Source organism: Galeopterus variegatus, unplaced genomic scaffold (assembly GCF_000696425.1).
Source record: "Galeopterus variegatus unplaced genomic scaffold, G_variegatus-3.0.2 Scaffold3093, whole genome shotgun sequence".
NCBI classification, from domain to species: Eukaryota; Metazoa; Chordata; class Mammalia; order Dermoptera; family Cynocephalidae; genus Galeopterus; species Galeopterus variegatus.
In genome coordinates, this window is record NW_007729204.1 from 229,740 (window position 1) to 251,994 (window position 22,255).

The 22,255-nt window shown below is 33.5% G+C and overlaps 1 protein-coding gene across 1 annotated transcript in view; it reads right to left on the reverse strand.

Annotated features, from left to right (window-relative positions):
* CNTN6 (contactin 6) overlaps positions 1 to 20,981 on the reverse strand; it is a 105,546-nt gene extending 84,565 nt beyond the window's left edge. The window contains exons 1-2 of the mRNA XM_008583953.1: positions 20,776 to 20,981; positions 18,643 to 18,745 (exon numbers count right to left, since the gene is read on the reverse strand). Coding sequence (XP_008582175.1) covers positions 18,643 to 18,745; positions 20,776 to 20,962 — 290 coding nt within the window. The 5' untranslated portion in view covers positions 20,963 to 20,981. The remainder of the gene's footprint in view (positions 1 to 18,642; positions 18,746 to 20,775) is intronic.
* Positions 20,982 to 22,255: the final 1,274 nt, after the last annotated feature.

Genomic DNA, 22,255 nt, shown 5'->3' on the forward strand with positions numbered 1-22,255 from the left:
CTTATTTCGTTCCTATTTTCTAAATCAAGTTTGCCTGAAATGTGAGTGCTCACAGTTGTAAAATATTACTAGACGGTAAAAGCAAAGTTTTTTTTTTTTTTTTCTTTCTTCTCCCCTGCTCTGGTTTTGTGCTTCTTAAATAAGCATTGCCATAAATAAGGACTTTTACTTCATTCTATCATGTCATTATGCTTTTACAGAGTGAGCATCCTATTAACTTTATCTGAAGACAGAGAATATACTTGTTAACCATCTGCCCTAGTTCAACCTGAACTGGAAGATAAATTAAAGCTGTCCATACACTAGTAGAAATTGTGCTTCGATTCTATACTTTCAACCCATGAATGGAATTTTCATTACTAGTTCTATTTGAGAAAGCTTATATTTCTCTCCTGGATTTCTTAAATATCATTATCCACAGCTTAAATCCAAGCCATACTAAGTCTCCATAACTGGAGACTGGTACAGAGAAGCAGTTTCCTAAGATGCTTATATTCAGGATTATTCTTAACTTGAACCTCATTTCAAAAAATCCTGTCAGTAGCCATTTTTAATCGATGATTGTAGAGCAGAATAACAAAACCAGCTTTGTTAAATTTTCAGACTGTTCAGCTAGCTGCTTTCATTTCCCCAGCTTGAAATATTACCATTTTTAATCGATGATTGTAGAGCAGAATAACAAAATCAGCTTTGTTAAATTTTCAGACTGTTCAGCTAGCTGCTTTCATTTCCCCAGCTTGAAATATTCATACAATGGCTTGGAATATGAGATTATCCTATGGGGATACAATATGCCTAAATTCATGAGTTCTGCAGAAAAGCAATCTCATTATTATAGAAAAAGGAAAAACATTTTTTTCCTATCTAAACATAGTCATGATTCTGTCCACCACTCAGTATCTGCTGGAGACTGAATGTGTCTCCCCAAAATTCATATATTGGAAACCTAACTCACAAGGTAATAGTATTAGGATGTGTGCCTTTTGGGAGGTGACTAGGACATGAGGGTAGAGCCCTAATGACCAGGACTAGTGCCCTTATAAAAGAGGTTGAGAGAGTTTGTCTCTCCCACCATGTGAGAACACACTCTCTATGAAGCACAGAAAAGGCCTTCCCAAGACAAGAAGAATGCCGGTGTCTTGATCTTGAACTTCCCAGACTCAACTGTGAAAAATAAATTTCTATTGTTTGTAAGTCACCCAGTTACTGGTATTTTGTTATGGCAGCTGGAAGGGACTAAGGCAGTGCCTATAGCAGGTTTCTTTAGGGAGGAAATATTATGAAATGCATGTTTTAGCCTGGTATTTGACACCACAGCCAGCTGAAAAGCCACACATGGTTTGTTCACCAGAGCAATGGTGGCAGAGTGCCACCTGCACCTGTAGTAAAAGGACACAGCAAGTTTTATATGACTAAATGTAAGTAACCTAACCTCTCTGAGCCTCAGTTTTCTGTTTACACTAAGGTAACAATATGTACATACATAAAAAGGATCAAATAAGAAAACATCACTGAGAGAACCTTCTAAAATATAAAGTTTAAACCCAAAATAAGGCTTAATAAATTGACTTATTACTAAGATTATCAGTAGGGACAGAAAGGAACCATTATCCAAAGATTCCCTAAGAATTTTATTGCCAATTTCCACTTATGTTAAGGCAGGTAAAATAAGCACTAATTTACACATGAAACATGAAGTGAAGCCCGTCATTTCACGATGTGGTAGAGGTGAAAATGATACTACATTTACTAGATAAATAACAGCTTATCCATGACCTTTTATTAACGATTATACTAACCCTAGATAAATACCTCTGCTGCTTTTAGTAGATAAAATTATAATTTGGCCAAGGTGGGTGGGTTCCAGAGGCTTGAGTTGCCTCAGATTTATAGGGCTTGACATTGTCTCAGTTTATAATCATAAACTTTCATATGAAGAAGTAAGGGTGAATTTAAAGTGGTGTGTTAGTGTTGAATTATTCTACGATTATTATATCTAACATTTATTGAGCCCATATATGCTAGGCACTGTGGTAAGTGCTTCATTGAAACCACACTCTGAAACATATAACTACTGTTAACATTTTGTAGATGAGCAGACTGGGACTAGGATAGTTTGGGTAACATACACAACACCACACACTATATGTAAAAAAAAAACAAAAAAAAAACGATTCAAACTAAAGTTTGTCTTTCCATAGAGACTGAGCTCTAAACCACCATGCTTTGCTGCTCCCACATGAAGTAACCAGACACAAAATGAGAGCAAACCTTATTAGGATGTATAATATGCACTTAGCAGTATACTCTTCTCCTAATGAACTAATGTCTTTTGCAACAGGTAGATAAAGCTCTTTTTGTACAAAGGCCAGAGGGTGAAATAAATCATGGCTTAGAGATCACTCCATGGTTCGCTGGAACATAGGGAATAAGTAAGTTATTCTTTCTCCCCAGCTCAGTTCCAACTTAAATTTGAAATCTTTCTCTCCTGCACCTGCCAATTACTTAAAAGTAGGAAATGTGGGTCTCCTGAGAGAGGTGGTGATAGACTGGGATGAAAAGGAGGAAGAGCTGCTTCCAGAAGTATATATATTCTTCTTGGATGGTTTTTAGAGCCTTTAAATTAGTTTAATTTTAGAAATAGCAGTGTAAAATTCCAATTTATGGTTTTTGAAAAAAAAAAAGGAAAGAAATGTTTTACGTTAGATTCAGAATGTATCTTTAAGATCAAAAGCGGCCTACTTGTCACTTGTATAACAGGTTCCTGATCTTTAAAAGTGGACCCTCTACAATTGAATTTGGCAAGATACTTCAGAAACTTTAGTATTTTATATTCCCTTTACCAATAATTCTGATTTTCTAAAAATATACTGAGGAAGTTGACATGGATATGGGCAAAATATAGCCACAGGAATATTCATTCTGTCATTACTTATGACAACAAAAAAGGAAAACAAATTAGAAGAAAACTAAATGTCCACCAGTATAAGGTTGGCTGAAAATATATATTGTAATACCCCACTGTCATTACCAACGAGGGTACAAAAGACTGTTTAATGACCTGCAGATATGTTCATAGTATATTTTTCATAATTTGAAAAATCATTTTACAAAAGAATATGCAGATTATTATTCCAATCATATTAAAAATAAAATAAAGACTGAGAGAATATATGTATATCAAAAAACTGAGAAAAATTATCCCTACAGGAGGAATCAAATGTAAAGCAAATTTTATTTTCTTCTTTTTGCTTGCTCATATTTAAATTTTTTTCAGAATAAACATGTCTGATTTTTGCAATACTACCAAAAAAAGAAAAAAAGAAAACAAAAACAAAAACAAAATCTTCACAAAGTAATTTGTTTTGTTTTAAGTGAGGATCAACAAAATTCTTCCTAGACTACTTGCATGTTTTCTCGTCTGCTTTGAGATCTCTTATTTCAAATTTTCTTCTAGAACTCTGGTTCTCTTGCTCATTTTGCTCTATGACAGTGCTCTGGAAAGCATTTTAACATCAGGTGTGAGTGACCATCTGCACACTCCCTGGCTTTGGCATTGGTCTATCCCCTGGTTTCAACCTTCTTACTATTTTCATTGGATACCTGTTCTATTTCTCACTTGAAAACAATTCAGTTGAAAATTATTTGTAATCAAAAACAGGAAACCAACAGATGAAATCAATAAAACCAAAAGCCGGTTCTTTGAAAAGATTAAGAAAATCAATAAATCTCTAATCAGGTTAACCAAAAAAAAAAGAGAAGACACAGTGACTAATATCACTGACAATCCCATGAACATTAAAAAGATAAATTAGACAAAATAGGCCAATTTCTTTAAAGATACAAATTATCAAAATTCTCACAAGAAGAAAAAAAGACCTATAACTATTAAAGAAATTGAATCTTATCTAATCAATAATCTTCTAAAACAGAAAGCACCAGGCCCAGATAGTTTCACTGGTGAATTCTCTAAGTTCATAAGGACCAAATAATAACAGTTCTCTGTAATCTCTTCCAGAAAGTAAAAACAAAGACAACAATTTCTACTTTATTCTGTGAGGCCAGCATTACTATGATACCAAAAAATGATAAAGACATTTCAAGAAAATAAAACCCAAAAACTATAGACCAACATCTCTCATCAACATAAATGAAAAAATCCTCAACAATTACTAGCAAATTGAAATCAGTAATGTCTAAAACTATTTATGCTTTACAACCAAGTAGGATTTAGTCCAGGTATGCAAGACTGGTTCAATATTTGAAAATTAATTCATAATATACACTACTCAACAGAGGAAAAATCACATGATCATATCAATTGGTGCCCCCCAAAACTGACAAAATTCAATATCCATTCAAAATAAGAGCTCTCAACAAAGTAGGAATAGAGGGAAACTTCCTCAACTTGACAAATAGTTTCTACAAAAAATGTAGAGATAACATCATGATTAATGATAAGAAACTGACTGCTTTCACCTCGGTAGGGAAAAAAGGCAAAGATGTCTCCTCTCACTACTTATGATCAACTTTGTATTGAAAATCCTAGCTAATGCCATAATAGAGGAAAGGGAAAAATAAAATTTCTTGGAAAGGAAGAAATAAAATGGTTGCTGTTCACAGATGACAATGCAAAATTCTCAAAGAATTGACAGAAAAATAATTCCAGAACTAATAGGTGATTATAGCAAGGTTGCAAGATACAAGGGTAATATAATCAAGTCAATCACTTTCCTTTATATTGCAATGTACAATTTGAATTTGAATTAAATAATTAAAATACAGTTAAAAATACAATATCATTAACATTAGTACCAAAAACTGAAATTCTTAGATTTAATTCTAACACAATATATACAGAATCTGTATACAGAGAGCTATAAAACTCTCATGAAAGCAATTAAAGAGGATCTAAATAAATGGATAAATATTCTTTGTTCAAGGATAGGAAGACTCAATATTGTTAGTATATCAATTCTTTCAATTTAATCAATAGATTCAATGCAATCCCAATCAAAACCTCAGCAAGCTGTTTTGTGTATATTGACAAACTGATTCCTTTTTTTTTTTTATTTCTTAATAATATACTTGTTGGTATTTCCATCTTTCTTTCTTTTTTTTTTTTACAAACTGGTTCTAGAGTTTGTATGGAAAGACAAGAAAACAATATAACAAGAAAAAAAATTGCCAACACAATATTATAGAAGAACAAAGTTAGAATACTGACATTATCCAACTTCAAGACTTACTGTAAAGCTACGGTAATTAAGACAGTGTGGTAATGGCAAAAGAATAGACATTCAGGACAATGGAACACAACACAGCCCAGAATTAGACCTACATGAATATAGTCAACATAAGTTTGGCAAAGGAGCAAAGGAATACAATGGAGAAAAGTTTGTCTTTTCAACAAATGCTGGAATAGTTGGACCATCCATATGCTATAAAAGGAATTTACATACAGACTTTTCCATCTTTCACAAACATTAATGTACAATGACCATAGATCAAAATGTAAAATACAAAACTATAAAACTTTTAGAAGATGACAGAGAGAAAATCTAGGTAACCTCGGACATGGTGGTGAATTTTGATATTCACCAAAAGCATGAACCACTGAAGAAAAAAATTGGTAAGCTGAACATCACTAAAATTAAAAACTTGTGCTCTGTGAAGGACACTTAAGAGAATGAGAAGAAAAGCCACAGACTGGGAGAAAATATTTGCAAAACACATATCTGACAAAATGCTTGTATACAAAATATACAAAGAATTCTTAAGACTCAACAATAAAAAATAAATATCCCAATTAAAAAGTAGAGAAAAATCTTAAGACATCTAACAAAATGAGCATATTTAAAATGTTCAACATCTTTTGTCATTTGAGAATTGCAAACTAAAACAACAATGAGATACCACTACACACCGATTAGAATGGTTAAAACAAAATAAAACAAAATAAAATAAAATAAAAAAACCCAAACCACCCACACATCAAGTGCTGGTGTGGATTAAGAGCAATAAAAATTCTAATTTATTACTGGTTAGAATCCAAAATAGTACAGTGCTGATGGAGTGGAATTTAACCAATCAAGCAATTAAAAAGAGCAGGAGGATCCATGTGATAATGGATTAGAGATGAAGACAACAGTAAGATTGCAGGTTTAACTTAATATAATACAGATAGTTGTTTATAGAAATATTCATCAGTATGTGTATACAATAGGTAGTTTAGCACACATACTTTTTTGCTCTGCCATCTGAAGGCCTAAATAAATGGCACTCCCGTAACAATGAGGACACCTAGTACCAGATAATTATTGGTTTCTAGTACTTTTCTCTAGTTGGGAAAAAAAAAAAAAAAAAACCAACAAAAAACCATAGGGATCCTTGGAGAAATTACTGGTTCCAAGACCAGGTAGGAAATATACAAGATGAACCTGGACCATCTTGTAATGCTGGAAAATAAGCAAGTGCTAACACACACGCACACACCCCACACTGATGAGGACATAACAAAGAGCACAAGAGCTAACTGAAAGAGCTCCCCATGCCAAAAATTGAAACAATTTCAGGAGAAAAATAAAGTAGCATTGGATTATGATCTAAAGCATAAAATAAGTATACATGAGTCAGAACTGATATATAAATTATTAAAAATTAATAAACGGGAGGTGGGGGGAAGTGGCAAATCTTTCAGGCAAAAGAACTCCAAATAAATTAGGTAGATTCAATACCCCACAGGACGTGAAGCACAACTCACCACTCATTAAGACTGCACGTAGTTACCTCATTCCAAAGAGTCAGTATGGAAAGAGGAGGAAAGAATAATTTTACAGTGGAGAATCCTGGTAAAAACTACTGCAACCAGGTGATGAAGCCCAGCATCAGCAGTCCTAAATCATTTTGATAGACTTGTAACCTTGATATGAAGTGATGAAAATGGCACTTGACCTCCATTTTCTTCCTCCTTGAAATCTGTAAGCCCAATCTGATTATGAGAAAAATTACAGAAATTCTAACAGAGAGGCATCCTACAACAAAAGTGACCAGCACCCCTCACAACTATCAAGGTCATCAAAAACAAGGGAAGTCTGAGGTGCTGTTATAGCCCAGAGGAGCCTAAGGAGACAAGAAAACAATGGAATGTGGTACCCTGGATGGACATTAGCTAAAAAACAAGGAAATTTGAATAAAGCATAGACTTTAGTTAATAATAATATTTTAGTTAATAATAATCCATATCAGTTGATTAATTGTAATAAATGTAGCATAGTAATATAAGATATTAATAATAGGAGAAACTGTGGGAGCTCTGTTCAATCTGCTCAATTTTTGTGTTTCAAAACTGTTATTAAAAAAAGTTAATTAATTAAAAAAAAAGTATTTGCGAAAGGAGAATAAAAGGAAAAAAGAATCTCCCATTTCTCAGAGCTACAAAGGAGCCCTTAAATAATAGCCTAAAATTAGCTGTACCAAAAGAATTGAGAGTGACCCTCTCCAATCTCAATTTAACAAAGGGAAGCCTGGGGAAAAGATAATCAGTAAAGCTTCCAAAGTGAGGTTCACTGAAGCTTCCTTCATTGAAAGTTTGGAAGGAAAGAGATGATCCCAAGAGAAGTGCGTGATCATGCATTGTTACAATCAATCCTATTTTCATTAGCCTGCAAGCTCTCCAGGGCCTTTATATAACCTTTTTTATTTCCCCATGGTCTAGTGCCTGTCCCTTGGAGAATCCCTTTTGACGGAGTGACTGACTAACTAAACGAAGGAATGAAAGAATTGACGATGGAATAAAGTATTCAATACATATGTGCCAAGTTAATAAATAATTGGTGCTCAGTTTGCTAAATGAGTGAGTGAGAGAATGTCAATAATCCTTAGAAAGATTAAATGCAGAATTTCAAAGTGATAAATCCATTATTCTGGGAAAGTCCCTGAGAATTATGTTAGTGCAGAAGTAAAATACAGAAACTATTTCTCCCATGTGCGTGCTTTTTAACCTCCTCAGCCAAAGCAGCTTTGACAATTTCCAGGATTAATAAAATAGTTACTATTTATTGGTTGCCTATTAGGGGACAGAAACCCTAGTAGATAAGTTTGATAGTATTTTCAATCCTTACAACAATCCTGTTATATCTATTTTTGCCTTCCTTATACACAAGAAGAAAACTGACCAAAGTCACCCACTATTTTCAGGGGAAGTTAGGACATAAACCCTTTGAATTCAAAGTCTATCCCCTTCAGAACACTGTGTTGCCCTCAAATGCTGGTAAATTCATGAATAAATCACTCATTGCTAGGGTGAGTATGTGTGTATGTACATGCTTGTTGAGGTTAAAGTCTTTCAATTTCTGAACACTAAGCTTGAAGATTTGTCAGTTAGATTTGCATGTATGATCAACAGAAGTTAGCATTCTGTAGAGTTTACTATATTGTTTTTCTGCCAATCAATGTAATGTCATGTTAAAATGCAAAGCCATTAGCAAGAACATAAAAATTAGAAATACATTTTAGGGCAAATGGGGCAAACCATGCACAGGAAGGTTATCGGTTCAATGAGGGAGGAAAAAGTAAACTACTTATTAGAAATCCAGATTGGAAATTATTAAGATATCTGATTTTTTCAAAAAAGAAAAAAACAAAACAAAACAAAAGCAATTGTGAAAGGCCTGAAAAATTTCAATGCACCTAGCTTGGTTTTAAAATGCTCTTGTCATCCTGAGTGACCTGAGAAACCTTTCTGCAGTATAATCTGCAATGATATACAAATGTGGAAAAAGAAAAGCAAACATAAAGAATAGCTCCTCTGTCATCCGAGGATTCTGGAACATCTAAAAATATCATGGTGAGACTTCAAATTTATAGCTTAACATTAATAGCCAAGCTGGGTATCTTTTGCTTCATAAATTAAAAAAAAAAAAAAAAAAAAAAAGGTATACATGTAGGACGTAAATATAGTCCTCTGTGTGAAGGCTCCAGAACACATAGGAACATTCTACGCTGCTACTAATTTTATTTACATTCCAGAGTACTAACAGCAAAGTTACTAAATAAAGATTTTTTAAAAGGAAAATACATTTAGTTGTTTACAAAAGCAAAAGAATAGATTTATGGTGGATATCAGTTTCATTTTCTCACTCAGAACAAAGGCCCACACTTTCTTCAAAGGATACACACAGATCTATCAGTCAATCATACTACATTTGCATAGCACGCATACAAGGAGCTTCTTCAGGGTATTTCACAATACGATTAATTTGCAGTTTAGATAATTAAAAGTCTGCCATGTTAAGCAAATGAGACAAACCTAAGAGTTGAAAGCTGTGATCATGTCAGCTCTGAAAGCCCAACATAGAATGTGAGTTACACATCCCAAATGTCAAGCAATTAAAGTTCAAGCAGATATTGAAGTTTTGTCTTAATTATTCTATACCCACATGAGCCTATGGTGACTTAAGATGGTTAGATTCCATGAGTAAACACTTCAGTCAGCCTTCCCTAGACCTCACCCTCTCTACATTCTGCCTGCATGATTGCAGCAGCCTCCTCTGCTGGTTGCTGTTACTGAAACCATGTTTTCTGAGCTCTCCCTAATCATCTATACCAGATTTTTAGAAATGGGTACATTGCCATAATCACATATAAATTACTGGGGCATATGCTTCTCATTGGTCCTGATTGATTCTTCGTAACACTTATTTCTTCTCATTAAAACACAGCATGAATTTTTAAAAGTTTATCTTTCAATTTTTCTTTGTTATTTTTAATGTATAAAATTAAAACTTACTCATTACTGAAGTATTAGTAATTACAGATAATACAAATGGGAAATACATCCATAATTTTATTCCCCAGATAAAGTATTTGTTAACATTCTGCTAAATTTTAAAGCCTTTTTCATGTAAAGTATTTACATAATTGGGGGTAATACTGCATCTGCACATAAAGGATTAACTCATATATTAAAAAGTTAATTTGATGCAAATATCAAAGTGGTATGAGCATGAGCTTTGAAGTCAGAATCAGTAAGATGTGTATTTAAATCCCAGATCTGCAACTTATGTTCTCTTATGTGCACTTATTTTCTCTAAACCTCACACATTTCCTTCAAAATTAACCTTTAAGAAACCATACATGGCTTCTGGTGATGTGGGAGCAACTGGGACTGTACTTACTGTGCTCTGGAAACAATAGAAAACTGTACAAAGTATATTTAAAAATGCAAATAACTCCTTCCAGGAATTTAACAATTTGCAGCATAAAACCGATCCTTGAAAGAGGGGAAATAAATAAAATAACCTTTTAGTAGCCCTGGTTTTCTATCTAGAGGCACTTTCCAGATCAGAGAGTAGGGAGGAGAGATATAAGTAGTACAGTACTGTTTCACTGAGTTAAGAAGACATAGATCAGACTTTGGGGAGACTAAAGTGGCTGGAATTGCAGAACAGAGTATAGAAAAAGATGACATTACAAAAAGAACAGACTCCAGAGAGCTACATATGAGTGTCACATGAGCCTAGGAAAATTATTTTTCCAGCTCAAACAGGGCTAGAAGACATCAGAGCTCTACCATGCCAGAAAAGAAAGGCTTGATGAACATTTGGAGTATTTAGTAGGGAGACTCATCTTGGTAGTAAACTAGCCATAAAGTCTACTCCATATCTACTCTAAGGAAACTTAATAATAAACCACAAAAAAATCAAGCAGATTTACAGTAACTTGACAGCCTATCAGAATAAAGTCCAACAATCTTTATATAAATACATCACAATCCAGCATTCAACAACACAATATTTATAATGTATATCATCTAATTTGAAATTACTAGGTATGCAGACAAGCAGAAAAATAAGAACCATGACTAGGGAAAAAGCAGTCAATAGAAATAGGTTCATAAATGAGAAGATAGAATTAGCAAGCAAGGGCTTTCTTACCATCAATAGGGCTGCTGTATCACAGCAGGTACTACAGCGGAAATAACCACAAGCCTCAATCTCTATTTAAGAAGTAGTGTCCAAGAAAACCCAAAGCAACAAGGGAGACAAGAACAAGGACACTAGAAGAAATTTTAGCTCCTGATACCACAGCTATGTCAAACAGAAACCACAACCTAACACCTAGCCAAATAAGCAGAAAACTTCATACTAAAAGTCCAATTACCTCAGTTCTTTTTATCTGATATGTCATCAAAGTTTTAACAAAAACTTACAAGGCATGCTAAAAAAAAACACAGAAAAACACTTCTAAACATCAGAAACAGACTCAACGATGGCAAAGATTTTTAAATTATCAGACTCAATGGTAAACACTTGGACATTAAAATTAAATTAGTTACTATCAGATATAGTATTATTATTATTATCAGACACAGTAATTTAAAATTACTGTCATTAATATATCTATGTGGGCTATAATGGAAAAAGTGGACAACATGCAAGAACAGATGGATAATGTAAGCACAGAAAAGGAAACTTGAAGAAAGGATCAAAAGGAAATGCTAGAAATAAAATATAATGTAATACAAATGATGGGCTCAGCAGTGGACTGAACATGGCCAAGAAAAACAATAAGTGAGCAAGAAGCTGTATCAATAGAACTTCCAAACCTAAAATGCAAAGAGATAAAAAGGAAAAACAAAACAAAACAAAACAAAATAACAAAATATCCAAGAACTGTGGGGCAATTACAAAAGGTGTAAAAATTTCCAGAGTTTTGCTTGTTATTAATTTCTAGTTTTAATCTGCTGTGATCTACAAAGATACTTGAAATGATTTCAATTTTTTAAAATTTGTTGAGACTTGATTGTGACCTAACATGTGGCCTATCCTGGAGAGTGTTCCATGTGCTGATGAGAAGAATGTGTATTCTGTGGTTGTTGTACGAAATGTTCTATAGATACCTGCCAAGTCCAATTGGTCTAAAGTGTGGTTTAAATTCTATGTTTCTCTGTTGATTTGTTGCTTAGATGATCTGTCCAATGTTGAGAGAGGGGTGTTCAGGTCCCCAAATATTCTAATATTTGGGTCTATTTCTTTCCTTAGGTCTGATAGTGTTTGATTCATATATCTGTGTGCTCCAATGTTGAGTGCTGGAAATTAAACAACATGCTCCTGAAGGACATATGGGTCCAAGAAGAAATTAAATAGAAAACCAAAAAATTTCTCAAAACTCATAAAAATAAAGACACATCATATCAAAACCTGTGGAATACTGAAAAAACAGTATTAAAAGGGAAGTTTATTGTAATAAACACTAACATCAAAAGAATAGAAAGATTTCAAATAAACAACCTAAGGCTCCACCTCAAAGAACTAGAAAAACAAGAACAATTTAGTCCCAAAATTAGTAGACTGAAAGAAATAAGATCAGAGCAGAAGTAATGAAATAGAAACCCCAAAAATGATAAAAAAGATCAATGAAATAAAAAGTTGGTTTTCTGAGAAGATAAACAATATTGACAAACCATTAGCTAGGCTAACTAAAAAAAGAAGAAAGAAGACCCAAATAACAAAAATTAGAAGTGAAAAAGGAACATGACAACCAATACCAAAGAAATACAAAGAATCACTGGAGACTATTATAAACAACTATACACCAAAAAATTTGAAAACCCAGAGGCAATGGATAAATTTCTGGACAAATACAAACTACCAAGACTGAGCCAAGAAGAACTAGAAAACCTGAACAGACCAATAACAAGGAATGAGACCGAAGCAGTAATCAGCAGCCTCCCAACAGAAAAGCCCAGGACTGAATGGCTTTACTGCTGAATTCTACCAAACCTTTAAAGAGGAATTAGTATCAATTTGCTTCAGACTATTCCAAAAATTTGAAACAGAGGCCATTCTCCCAAACTCATTCTATGAGGCCAGAATCATTGTAGTACCAAAACCAGACAAAGATACAACAAAAAAAGAAAAGTATAGACCAATATCTTTGATGAACATTGATACAAAATCCTCAATAAGATATTAGTAAGTAGAATACAGCAACACATCAAAGAAATTATATTCCATGATCAAGTGGGATTCATCCCAGGGATACAAGGATGGTTCAACACACACAAGTCAATAAATGTGATATGCGACATCAACAAAATCAAGGACAAAAACATGATTTTCTTAATAGATGAAGAAAAAACATTTGACAAAATTTAACATCGCTTCATGATAAAGACTCTCAACAAATTAGGTATAGCAGGAAAGCATCTCAACACTATAAAAGGCCATACACAACAAACTCACCACCAATATCATCCTAAATGATGATATTGAAAAACTTTCAGCTTTTGCTTTAAGAATAGGAACAAGACAAGGGTGCCCACTGTCACCACTCCTGTTTAACAACATCACAATGATACATTGAACTTTTAAAAGGAGAGAACAGAATAGATGTTACCAAAGATGGTAAAGGGATGGGGAGGGTAAGGAAGGAATTGGTAAAGAGCCACAAAAAACTATTACATTGTGTAATGCTGAATATGCTAATTATCCTGATGTGAGCATCACATATTGTACACAGATATTGACATTCAACTCTATACCCCATGGATATGGACAATCAACTATATTTCAATAAAACAAACAAAAACATCACAAATGGTGTAAAAGATATTTAACAGGAATACCAGAAAGAAAAGAAAGACAGAAATGAACAACAGAAATAACTGAAGTAACAATGGCTAAAAATTTTCCAAAATTAATGACAGACACCAATCCATAGATCCAGGAAGCTTAGATAACACTAATCAAGATAAATAAACAACAAAATGATCAACACCTTCAAAAGAAGGGATATTCCCAGGAATAAAGGGGTTAGTTCCTAATTATGTAAGTATGTATATGTGGTATATTGCACAAACGTATAATGAAAACTAATCTGTAGTTCAGGAACTGTCTTAGGCTCTAAAAAAAAAAAAAAAATGTTATTAAGATATGGCACTGAAGCCGATCTTCCTTTTTTTCTCTCTCCTATCCACCTATTCGCCTATTGATTTCCCCTCTTCCTCTTCTCTATTTTCCCCCCCATCTATTAAGATATATAAACTCTAGCTTAATATATGTATAGTTTATAGCATGAATAGTAGTTAACAATGGGTTTGCAAATGTAATAAGAAAAAATAACTGATTTCTTTTACTTTTTCTGATTAGCTTTTCTCAGTTTTGACTTTCTGAAATATCTTATAAAGAAGTTAAGTACCTTGCAAAGTGTACAAGACGATTCAGGTGGATTGGTACAAAGAAGTTGCCATATTTGGAAAAAAATAACTAAAACTAAATTCTGCACAGCAATATTTTTATGAAGAGATATCAGAGAATATGATTTATAATAAACATTCTGTGAAGTTTATAAAAACACTTAGCAATAAACCTACAAATATAGATTTATAATTTAAAAAACAAGGAGCTTAATTTTGCTATTTTCAGATTGTTAATTATGCTTATACATAATTTTCTAGCAACTGTGTTGTTTTTTATGTTTGTTAATTTTATAAATTTAGAAGACTCGATATAGCATTTGGTAAATGTCAAAATTCATACTGAACTAAAAAGGATTTTTAGTATGTTTGCAATGTTTTAAATACAATGCAATTTGTTTTCTTAAAATTATTGGCAAGCATGCATAAAACTGTTTGGTAGTGGCTCACATTTGTATGTTTTCCAAAGTGTACAAAGCATTTTCACATACATTTTCTTCGTTTGAAGAAATAAAAAATGCACTCCAACTATAAAAAATTTAAGTTTCTTATGCAGAATATTTTAACACTAGCACTTTGGCTTAGTGGATACTTTTTTTAAAAAAATTATTTTTATTAGCATGTTCATTGTTAGAAATCATACTTACTCTTTATGCCCCTTATCTAATCTCCCTCCTCCCCTCCACCCCCTTTTCATACCCTCTCTTCTCCCCCTGCTCCCTCCCACCTCTAATAACCATAGAGTTTTTCTCTCCATCTGATAGATGAACTGTTCCTGTGTTGGTTTGTTGCCTAGATGATCTGTCCAGTACTGAGACAGGTGTGATCAAGTCCTCCCCTACTATCATAAATCAGATGCTTCTTCTATTACTCTAGAGTGTGCTTTGTGGAGAAAGAGGACTTCTTTTTTTTTTTTTTGTCTCTGCTGGTGCATCTCCTTGTGTTAATGCAGTCGAGAGTCTGGCGTACCATCTCATGGTGTCTGTGACCGCGGCTACAGAGACTAGCCGCTTTTGCGGCAGCCATGGCCATTGAGGTGGCTATGGTGGGCTACCTGTGTGTTTTTGGTGTGCTCTTTACCTGGTTGTGGCTGGGTTCAGCTTCCCCTGGCTCCATACCTCGGGACCTTGGTGGGGCCCAGGGCAGTGGCGGCAGCCTGCCTAGGTGAATCTGGGTTTGGCTTCCCCGGCTCCATGTCTTATTCTAAGATGTTGTTGCAAAGTTAGTGGATACTTTGGACTTTCCATTTTAACCCCAAGGTATTTTGATTTTATCTCAATGACTTAATTTAATAAACATAATCTCAACATTGATGAATTTTGTCAGATAAAAGTTCATACAGTGTACTCCGTTAAATCAATTTCCTTGACAATTTTCTATGAAGTGCAGTTCAGTAACTTTTATTTTCCCATTCTTGTTTAATATTATTTCATGTGCAACAGCTCTTTTCTGTATTAATTTAGCAAACATGATTTATCAATCAAGTTTTTTTGTACATACACATTAGATTTTCCATTTTGAGTTTTTTTAAAATTATTATTTTTCCAATTCAAATTTTCCTAAATCAAATATTGTTTGTTTGGATTTTATCAAGAAGTTTAGGTACTTTCATATGTTTTAATTTTCACCTGGCACAATTTAATTTTTTGCCAATTAATAGTATTAATTGTTTTCATCCACCAGGGGGTTAGTAAAAAATGAGAGATTGTTTTATTTATTTCTAAATAACTTCATATGGCCCATATATTCCAAGGCTCCTCTTTATTGATTAGATTGTTAACCCACTTCTTCCACATAGTTCCAATGAATTCTTTTAGCATGTACACTTGACAGGATCCAAACAGTGAAGCCAAATGGTAAACTCTAAGTGGGAGGGTCAAAATTTCCTGACTCTGCCTTTTTTTTGTTTTTTTTCCATTGTCAATTTCACAGCAATCTGGGCTGCCAAAGGGATGTAGAGCTTTAGCAATATTTTGAGTGGAATAAATATGCACTCACCCCAAATACAGCCTAAGTTATTACTTATCATGTTTAATTGTGTGTGTGTGTGTGTGTGTGTGTGTGTGTGTGTGTGTGTGTGTGTGTGTGGAGAGAGGGTAATATGACAATGGTTTACACTTGGTCAATTCAGGTAAAGTATATGTGATTGTCCATTTATTACACTTTTAACTTTTCTATAGGTTTGAATAATATAGAAATAAAGAAAATTAAGAAAATTGATATGTGAGCAATTCAAAGACTATATTGATCAAGTTCTCTCCCCTTCTGCTCCTTTTGTTTACTCCAGAACTGACCCTGATTGCTGCTTTCTCTCTTACACTGTCATCAATAGGCAGAGGGAAGAGGAGGGGGCGGGGAGAGATGAGAATTTATAGACTCTCTGAGATAACTTTTCTACTTTGAACATTCCCACAAACTCAAAACATTGGTTATACAAAAGTAGAATGGAACTTGCACTTTAAATTCAGAATAACTCAATACACATTTACCGCCTAAATGCCAAGCCCAGAGCTAAATGTTTTGACATGTATCATCTATTATAATCTTCACAACAAACTTACAAGGTAGGTATCATTATAATTCCTTTTGGATGAGAATATGGAAGTTCATAGAGGTTATAAGCATGTTTTCTAACAATCATAAAACTCTTGATAAGATTGGAAATAAATCTGCTTCCAATGATTTCAGAAATAGTTACCTTACCATTTACTACAAAGTTGCTAAATTCAGAATTTAAAATCAGATGGGCCTAGGTCTGAATCGCCTTCTCCTCTTACTAGAAGCATGAAATTGAATATGTTACTTATCCAATCTGAGCCTCAGTTTCTCACATATAGTGAAAATATGATGTGCCTTGCAAGACTGAGGATTATACATATATTATAAAATATCTTAAATGCTTAGTTATAGAGGCTTAGCAAATTAAATTATTTACATTAGCTTCCTGAAAACTAGCCTCAATAATTTGCAAAGTTTTTATTATCTAAGAGCATTTTTTATTTCAGAAATTCATATTTCCTCGTGCTAAATATGATGAAATAAGCTATTAATATTCTTTTCAGATGCTATCTTTCATTGGTTTTCTTTTTAGAAAATCATCTAATTCCCAAAATATGTTGCTGACAAACACTTTATGTTGTATTGCAAACCTTAATTTCTGAGAAAGCTTGAAAATGGTGAAAGTTCATCATACTTTCAAAGGCAGGCAAACAAATAAAAACTGATTTAAAGCCTCCATTTGTCATTTTCTTAAGAGTCATTTAATCAATCAATAACTATTTATATAATACAAATACCATGAGACCAGTACTGTATAGTGTGTAAAATAAAAAATATGGTATCTTAAATCCACGAGAAATAATGGTTTCTCAGAAATTTTCTCGGATTTCTGAGAAATTTAATTCAAAGATACAAAAAATTTTACCTGCAGAAAGGAAACCAAAAGATTTAGTAACCAGAATCATTTGGATTGCTGAGTATATTTAACTAATAAAAAGATTGAGACTTTTAAGGATATTTTCCAGAATTTGAAGACTAAGTCACTATAAGTGTATTGACGGCATTAGGAATAGAATGAATTTGGAGTTAAGACTTCAGAGCTCATAGTCAGAGTCAAGTCTTTTACTACTCAAAGAATGCTCTGTAGACAAGAAGCATGACTATTACCTGGGAGCTTGTTAGCAATGGACCACACCCCAGACCTAAAGAAGAAATACCTGAATTTAACCATGTCCCTAGGGAAGTCATATGCACACTGAAGTTTGGAAAGGGCAAATCTAGTTTGTCTCTTTTTTCTGGTGTTTACTGGTATTTAGAGGCATAAAAGTGAAATTTTAATATCATGAAAAGGCAAAGAAATGTTCTGGATACTCCATGCAAAAATGCAGGTATTTTGCTGGCTTACAAGTATTCCAAGACTGTCCCTGATAAACTCTTACCTCAGTAAAACAATATTCCTCCATAATCAGCGCAGGTTAGACTTAATTCTAGTTATCAAGTACCAACTATTGACTTTAGTCTTATTTTGGAAACAGGCAGTGTGGGTTTTTCATTTGTGAGAATTGCTGATTAATTAAGGTCAGAGACACTCCAGGCTATGTGTTTCTTGATGTAGGACAGAAGCGAGTGAAGGATATGTCAAAGGTTGACTTGTCACCAGGTCATACAAGTGCACTCATTCCCTCCCAAGGTGCTGCCTAAATGGGTCTCATTGTGCTCAAACTAGAGGAAATACCAGTAGGTTTAGGGCAGTGTTGCAGCCCCAATCATTTTCAGAGCATTAGACGTGTTTGAATTCCAATCAGAAAGTTCCCTATTGCCTAGCATTTGAAATCTATTTGATAATTTACCTTAGAGCAATGTTTGAATAACAAAAGGGTTAAAAAAAAAATTAAAGCAACCAGGAAAAAAAAGAAAAACAAAACAAAACAAAAAAACCTTACTTTCCAAGGGCAAAGCATTCCAGTTTTACAGATGAATCCTTTGCAGCTTGTATAGTTTCAGGAAAACGCACTTCAATCTTTGGTTCATATTCCCCCATCACACCTGTTAAATATCAAAAGAGCTAGCAGCATTTCTGGAGAATAGAAGTTTTCTATGAAATAAATGTTTCATTAACCAAAACCTGATTATTTGGTCTTAATAAGAATTAGTGTTTCCAATTAAGAACTGGATACACCTAGATTTTATAATGCTTCTGAGTTTTCAAAAAAGATCCTTCTCCAGTGATATCCAGATCTATCTTCCTCTCATGGAACTCATGAGGCCAGATCTGTTCAGGAATAAGGAAGTTTTCAGTTAAAACTGTAAGAAGTCTTTTGCAGCACCTCTTAATCCAAATTATCGGTATTTGTGCAGCAAAACATATGAAGTAATCACACTAATAAAGATAAAGACATAAATATTTGTATGTCAGTACAATGAGGTCTTGCTGCTAAATGATTGTTGTACACCTATAAAAAATGTCTGTTTTTACAGTTTTAAAATTTGCAATAAGGAATTTTGGTTATAGGCTACTAAAAAAAGAATAAGAGAGTGGTCTGAAGTAATGAAAATACATGGTCTATAAAAGGAGTTGTAACCAACAAAAATACATACCTAGGGTAGCCTTATTAACTTGACTAATTTAATCAGTGACAACTCGAGATTCTTTAAATTTTTAATCATTTTAAATTTATATACATAATGCCAGAGTAATGCATTCTTAGAATAAATGGATAATTGGTGTGCAGAAAATATAAAAATTACAAAATATATATAAGATAAAAATACCTTGTTTTTAAGACCTTGATCATTACAAACATTCAAAGAGGTTATGGTTGAGAAGGTAGAAAGTACTACTTCATTCAACTAAATCAGTAGATTTTATTTTTTCTACTTTCTTGACATCTTATATTACTTTAGGCAGGTTTTTTTCCTAATATTACGTATAATGCTATTGATCTATTTTACCATAAGTGTGTTGAAGGGAAAATAGGAGATAGAAAAAAGAAGGAATTAAGAAAGGGAAAAGCAGAAACTAAGAGAGACAGAAAACAAATGGAAAAAATATGGTAGAATCTCTGCATATTTCCAGTAATGAATAGAGTACTCACTGAAGGGGAAAAATTGGACTTATGAGTAAATCCAATGGCTGCTAAAATCTGAATTAAAACTTTGCAAATATATTTGGGTGGTTAGTGATTATAAAAGCTCTGTTATAAGAACTCCCTCTATGGAGCTGGTTCCATAATTCTGTTAGCCATTATTAGCATCATATTCTTGCTTTTCTTAGACTCTTCAGGGGATAGAATAATTCTCCGAGGTATTTCATTTCAAGTCCAGAATTTGATCATAAAATGCACCAACAGGTTTCTATCTTTGCACATCTCATTGTGAACATTTAATTAAAGAATCAACTAGAGAATTTTTCCACTTCGATGGCTTCCTTAGTCTTCTAGTTCTCTAAATCTTGTAGCAGCTATGACTTGACTAAGCTACAAAGCTCATCAGAGACCCATCTGAATTATGTTCCTTGGAGGAATATAATTAGTATTAATCTTGTGTTTCATTCTTCTTTAAATGCTCATAATGAATGTTGGTTTGCTTTGCTTTCCTTGGATATGAAATTTTCCCCATTTTGTCAGCCACATAAATAAATGGTAAACAGAAAAAGGCAAATATGGAAAGAAGGGGGGGCATTAAAGAGAAGCTGCAACATATGTTCATTAAAAACATATTAATTCGGTTATACAAATTTGGCAGCACCCACACATGCACACATACACACACGCCAGCTCCCCCAAACAAACATTGTTTTCACAAAATAGTCCTTAAGCAAAGAAAAGGTAAGCTATGCCAATACCAGAAAGGAGATGGCACAGTATACCCAGAACCATGGATACTGGATTATGCAGGTAAATTATAAAATTTGCTATTAGATTTTTGATAATTTCTGATTTTCATCACATTTGTGAATTGAATTTAACTTGTAGGTGACGTGGCTCCACTGAACAAAAGGGAAGCAGAAAGCTCTGCAGGTCTCCTCAGGCTTTAAGAGCCACAAAGTATATTGCCAAGACAACTCATTATCTTACCATCGGTGCGCTGCATTAATGGAGTGGGTGGTCCGTGGACACTTCTTTGGGCCTCCTTGTTTGTTATGAAACAAGTGTAGTTGCCCACATCTGATGGTTCCACTTTGGCAATGTACAAGTTGCCCGTCTCTTGAGATATAAACCGCCTGTGGTCCTCTTGGACATATAAAGGGTTATCATTGAACATCCATGCATAAGACAAATCTGAAAAACAGGAAGAAAACTTATTGTTGTTACTGTATTCTGAGAATTTTGTCTACCTGTCCATAATTAGAGTAAAACTGTACTCCTATTTGTCTAGTTTATAGCTGTTGTCCTGGTATAATTGTAATATTCCCTTATATTCAAATATAACCAAGTTTGGGTAGTAAATTATATAGTCGCCCTGTCCATCTTTGGCTTTTTGGGATTAAAGGTGTGACGATAGGATGTAAAGGAAATAAGTGGATGCATTTATTGATAGAAGGTATGAGATATATAAATTATTATATAAATATATAAATTATTATAGGATTGAAATGCATAATAAATTTCTTCAGTAATACTCATTGTGAAGCAATGGTTCTCAATATGTTGTCAGAAGTTGTTAAACATACTTAGGGGTACTTATTAAAAATTTAATGTAAAATTATGTTCAAGGATTCTACTCCAGATCTTGGAGTTCACTTATTCAATCGTGACATAATTTCTGAACACCTATTCTGTCGCAGTTTTAGGACTTAGAGTACAGCAAAGCAAAACCTGTGGCCTATAAAGGTCACACCAGTTACTGCTAACTACCTCTAGTGTGGATAATCTCAGTGGGCTATGACATATGCTTTTACAGACACATTATAGGGAGCCAAGAGAAGGAACCTAAAATTATCTGTGGCCAGAGAAGACTTCTCAGAAGGAGTAACTCCATGTTGAAACTAGCAGGATGAACAGGAGCTATCCAGGTGGGTAGGCAAATGATGCTCAGAGCAAATAGCATGAGCAAGAGGCTCTGCTCAGAGAATTTTAGATTCTCTAAGTTGAAAGAGAACACATTCTTTTACTGAATGGTGAATCAGTCCACCATTGGAAATCTTATCAATAAATATGAATAAATAAATAAATAAATAAATAAATAAATAAATAAATGTACATATAATTAAGCTATAATGAGCATGTTGTACAAGTATAATGCACAGATCTTAAGTGTTCAGTTTAATTAATTGTAAAAATTATATACCGTTTGCAACCACCACCTCAAATTAAAATAGGTAGTATTTCCATCTCTTCAGAAATGATCTCATGCCTCTACTACTGCAACCAGTACCTGATTTCTATCATTAGGTTATTTCTGTACTATTTGGATTTCATAAAAATTGAATCAAAAAGAATGTATTATTTTATATCTTCCTTTCCTTTAACACATTTTTAATATTTACCTATGCTGTTGTGACTATCAATACTTCTTTCCTTTTTTTGCTGAGTAGTATTACATTTCATGAATAAA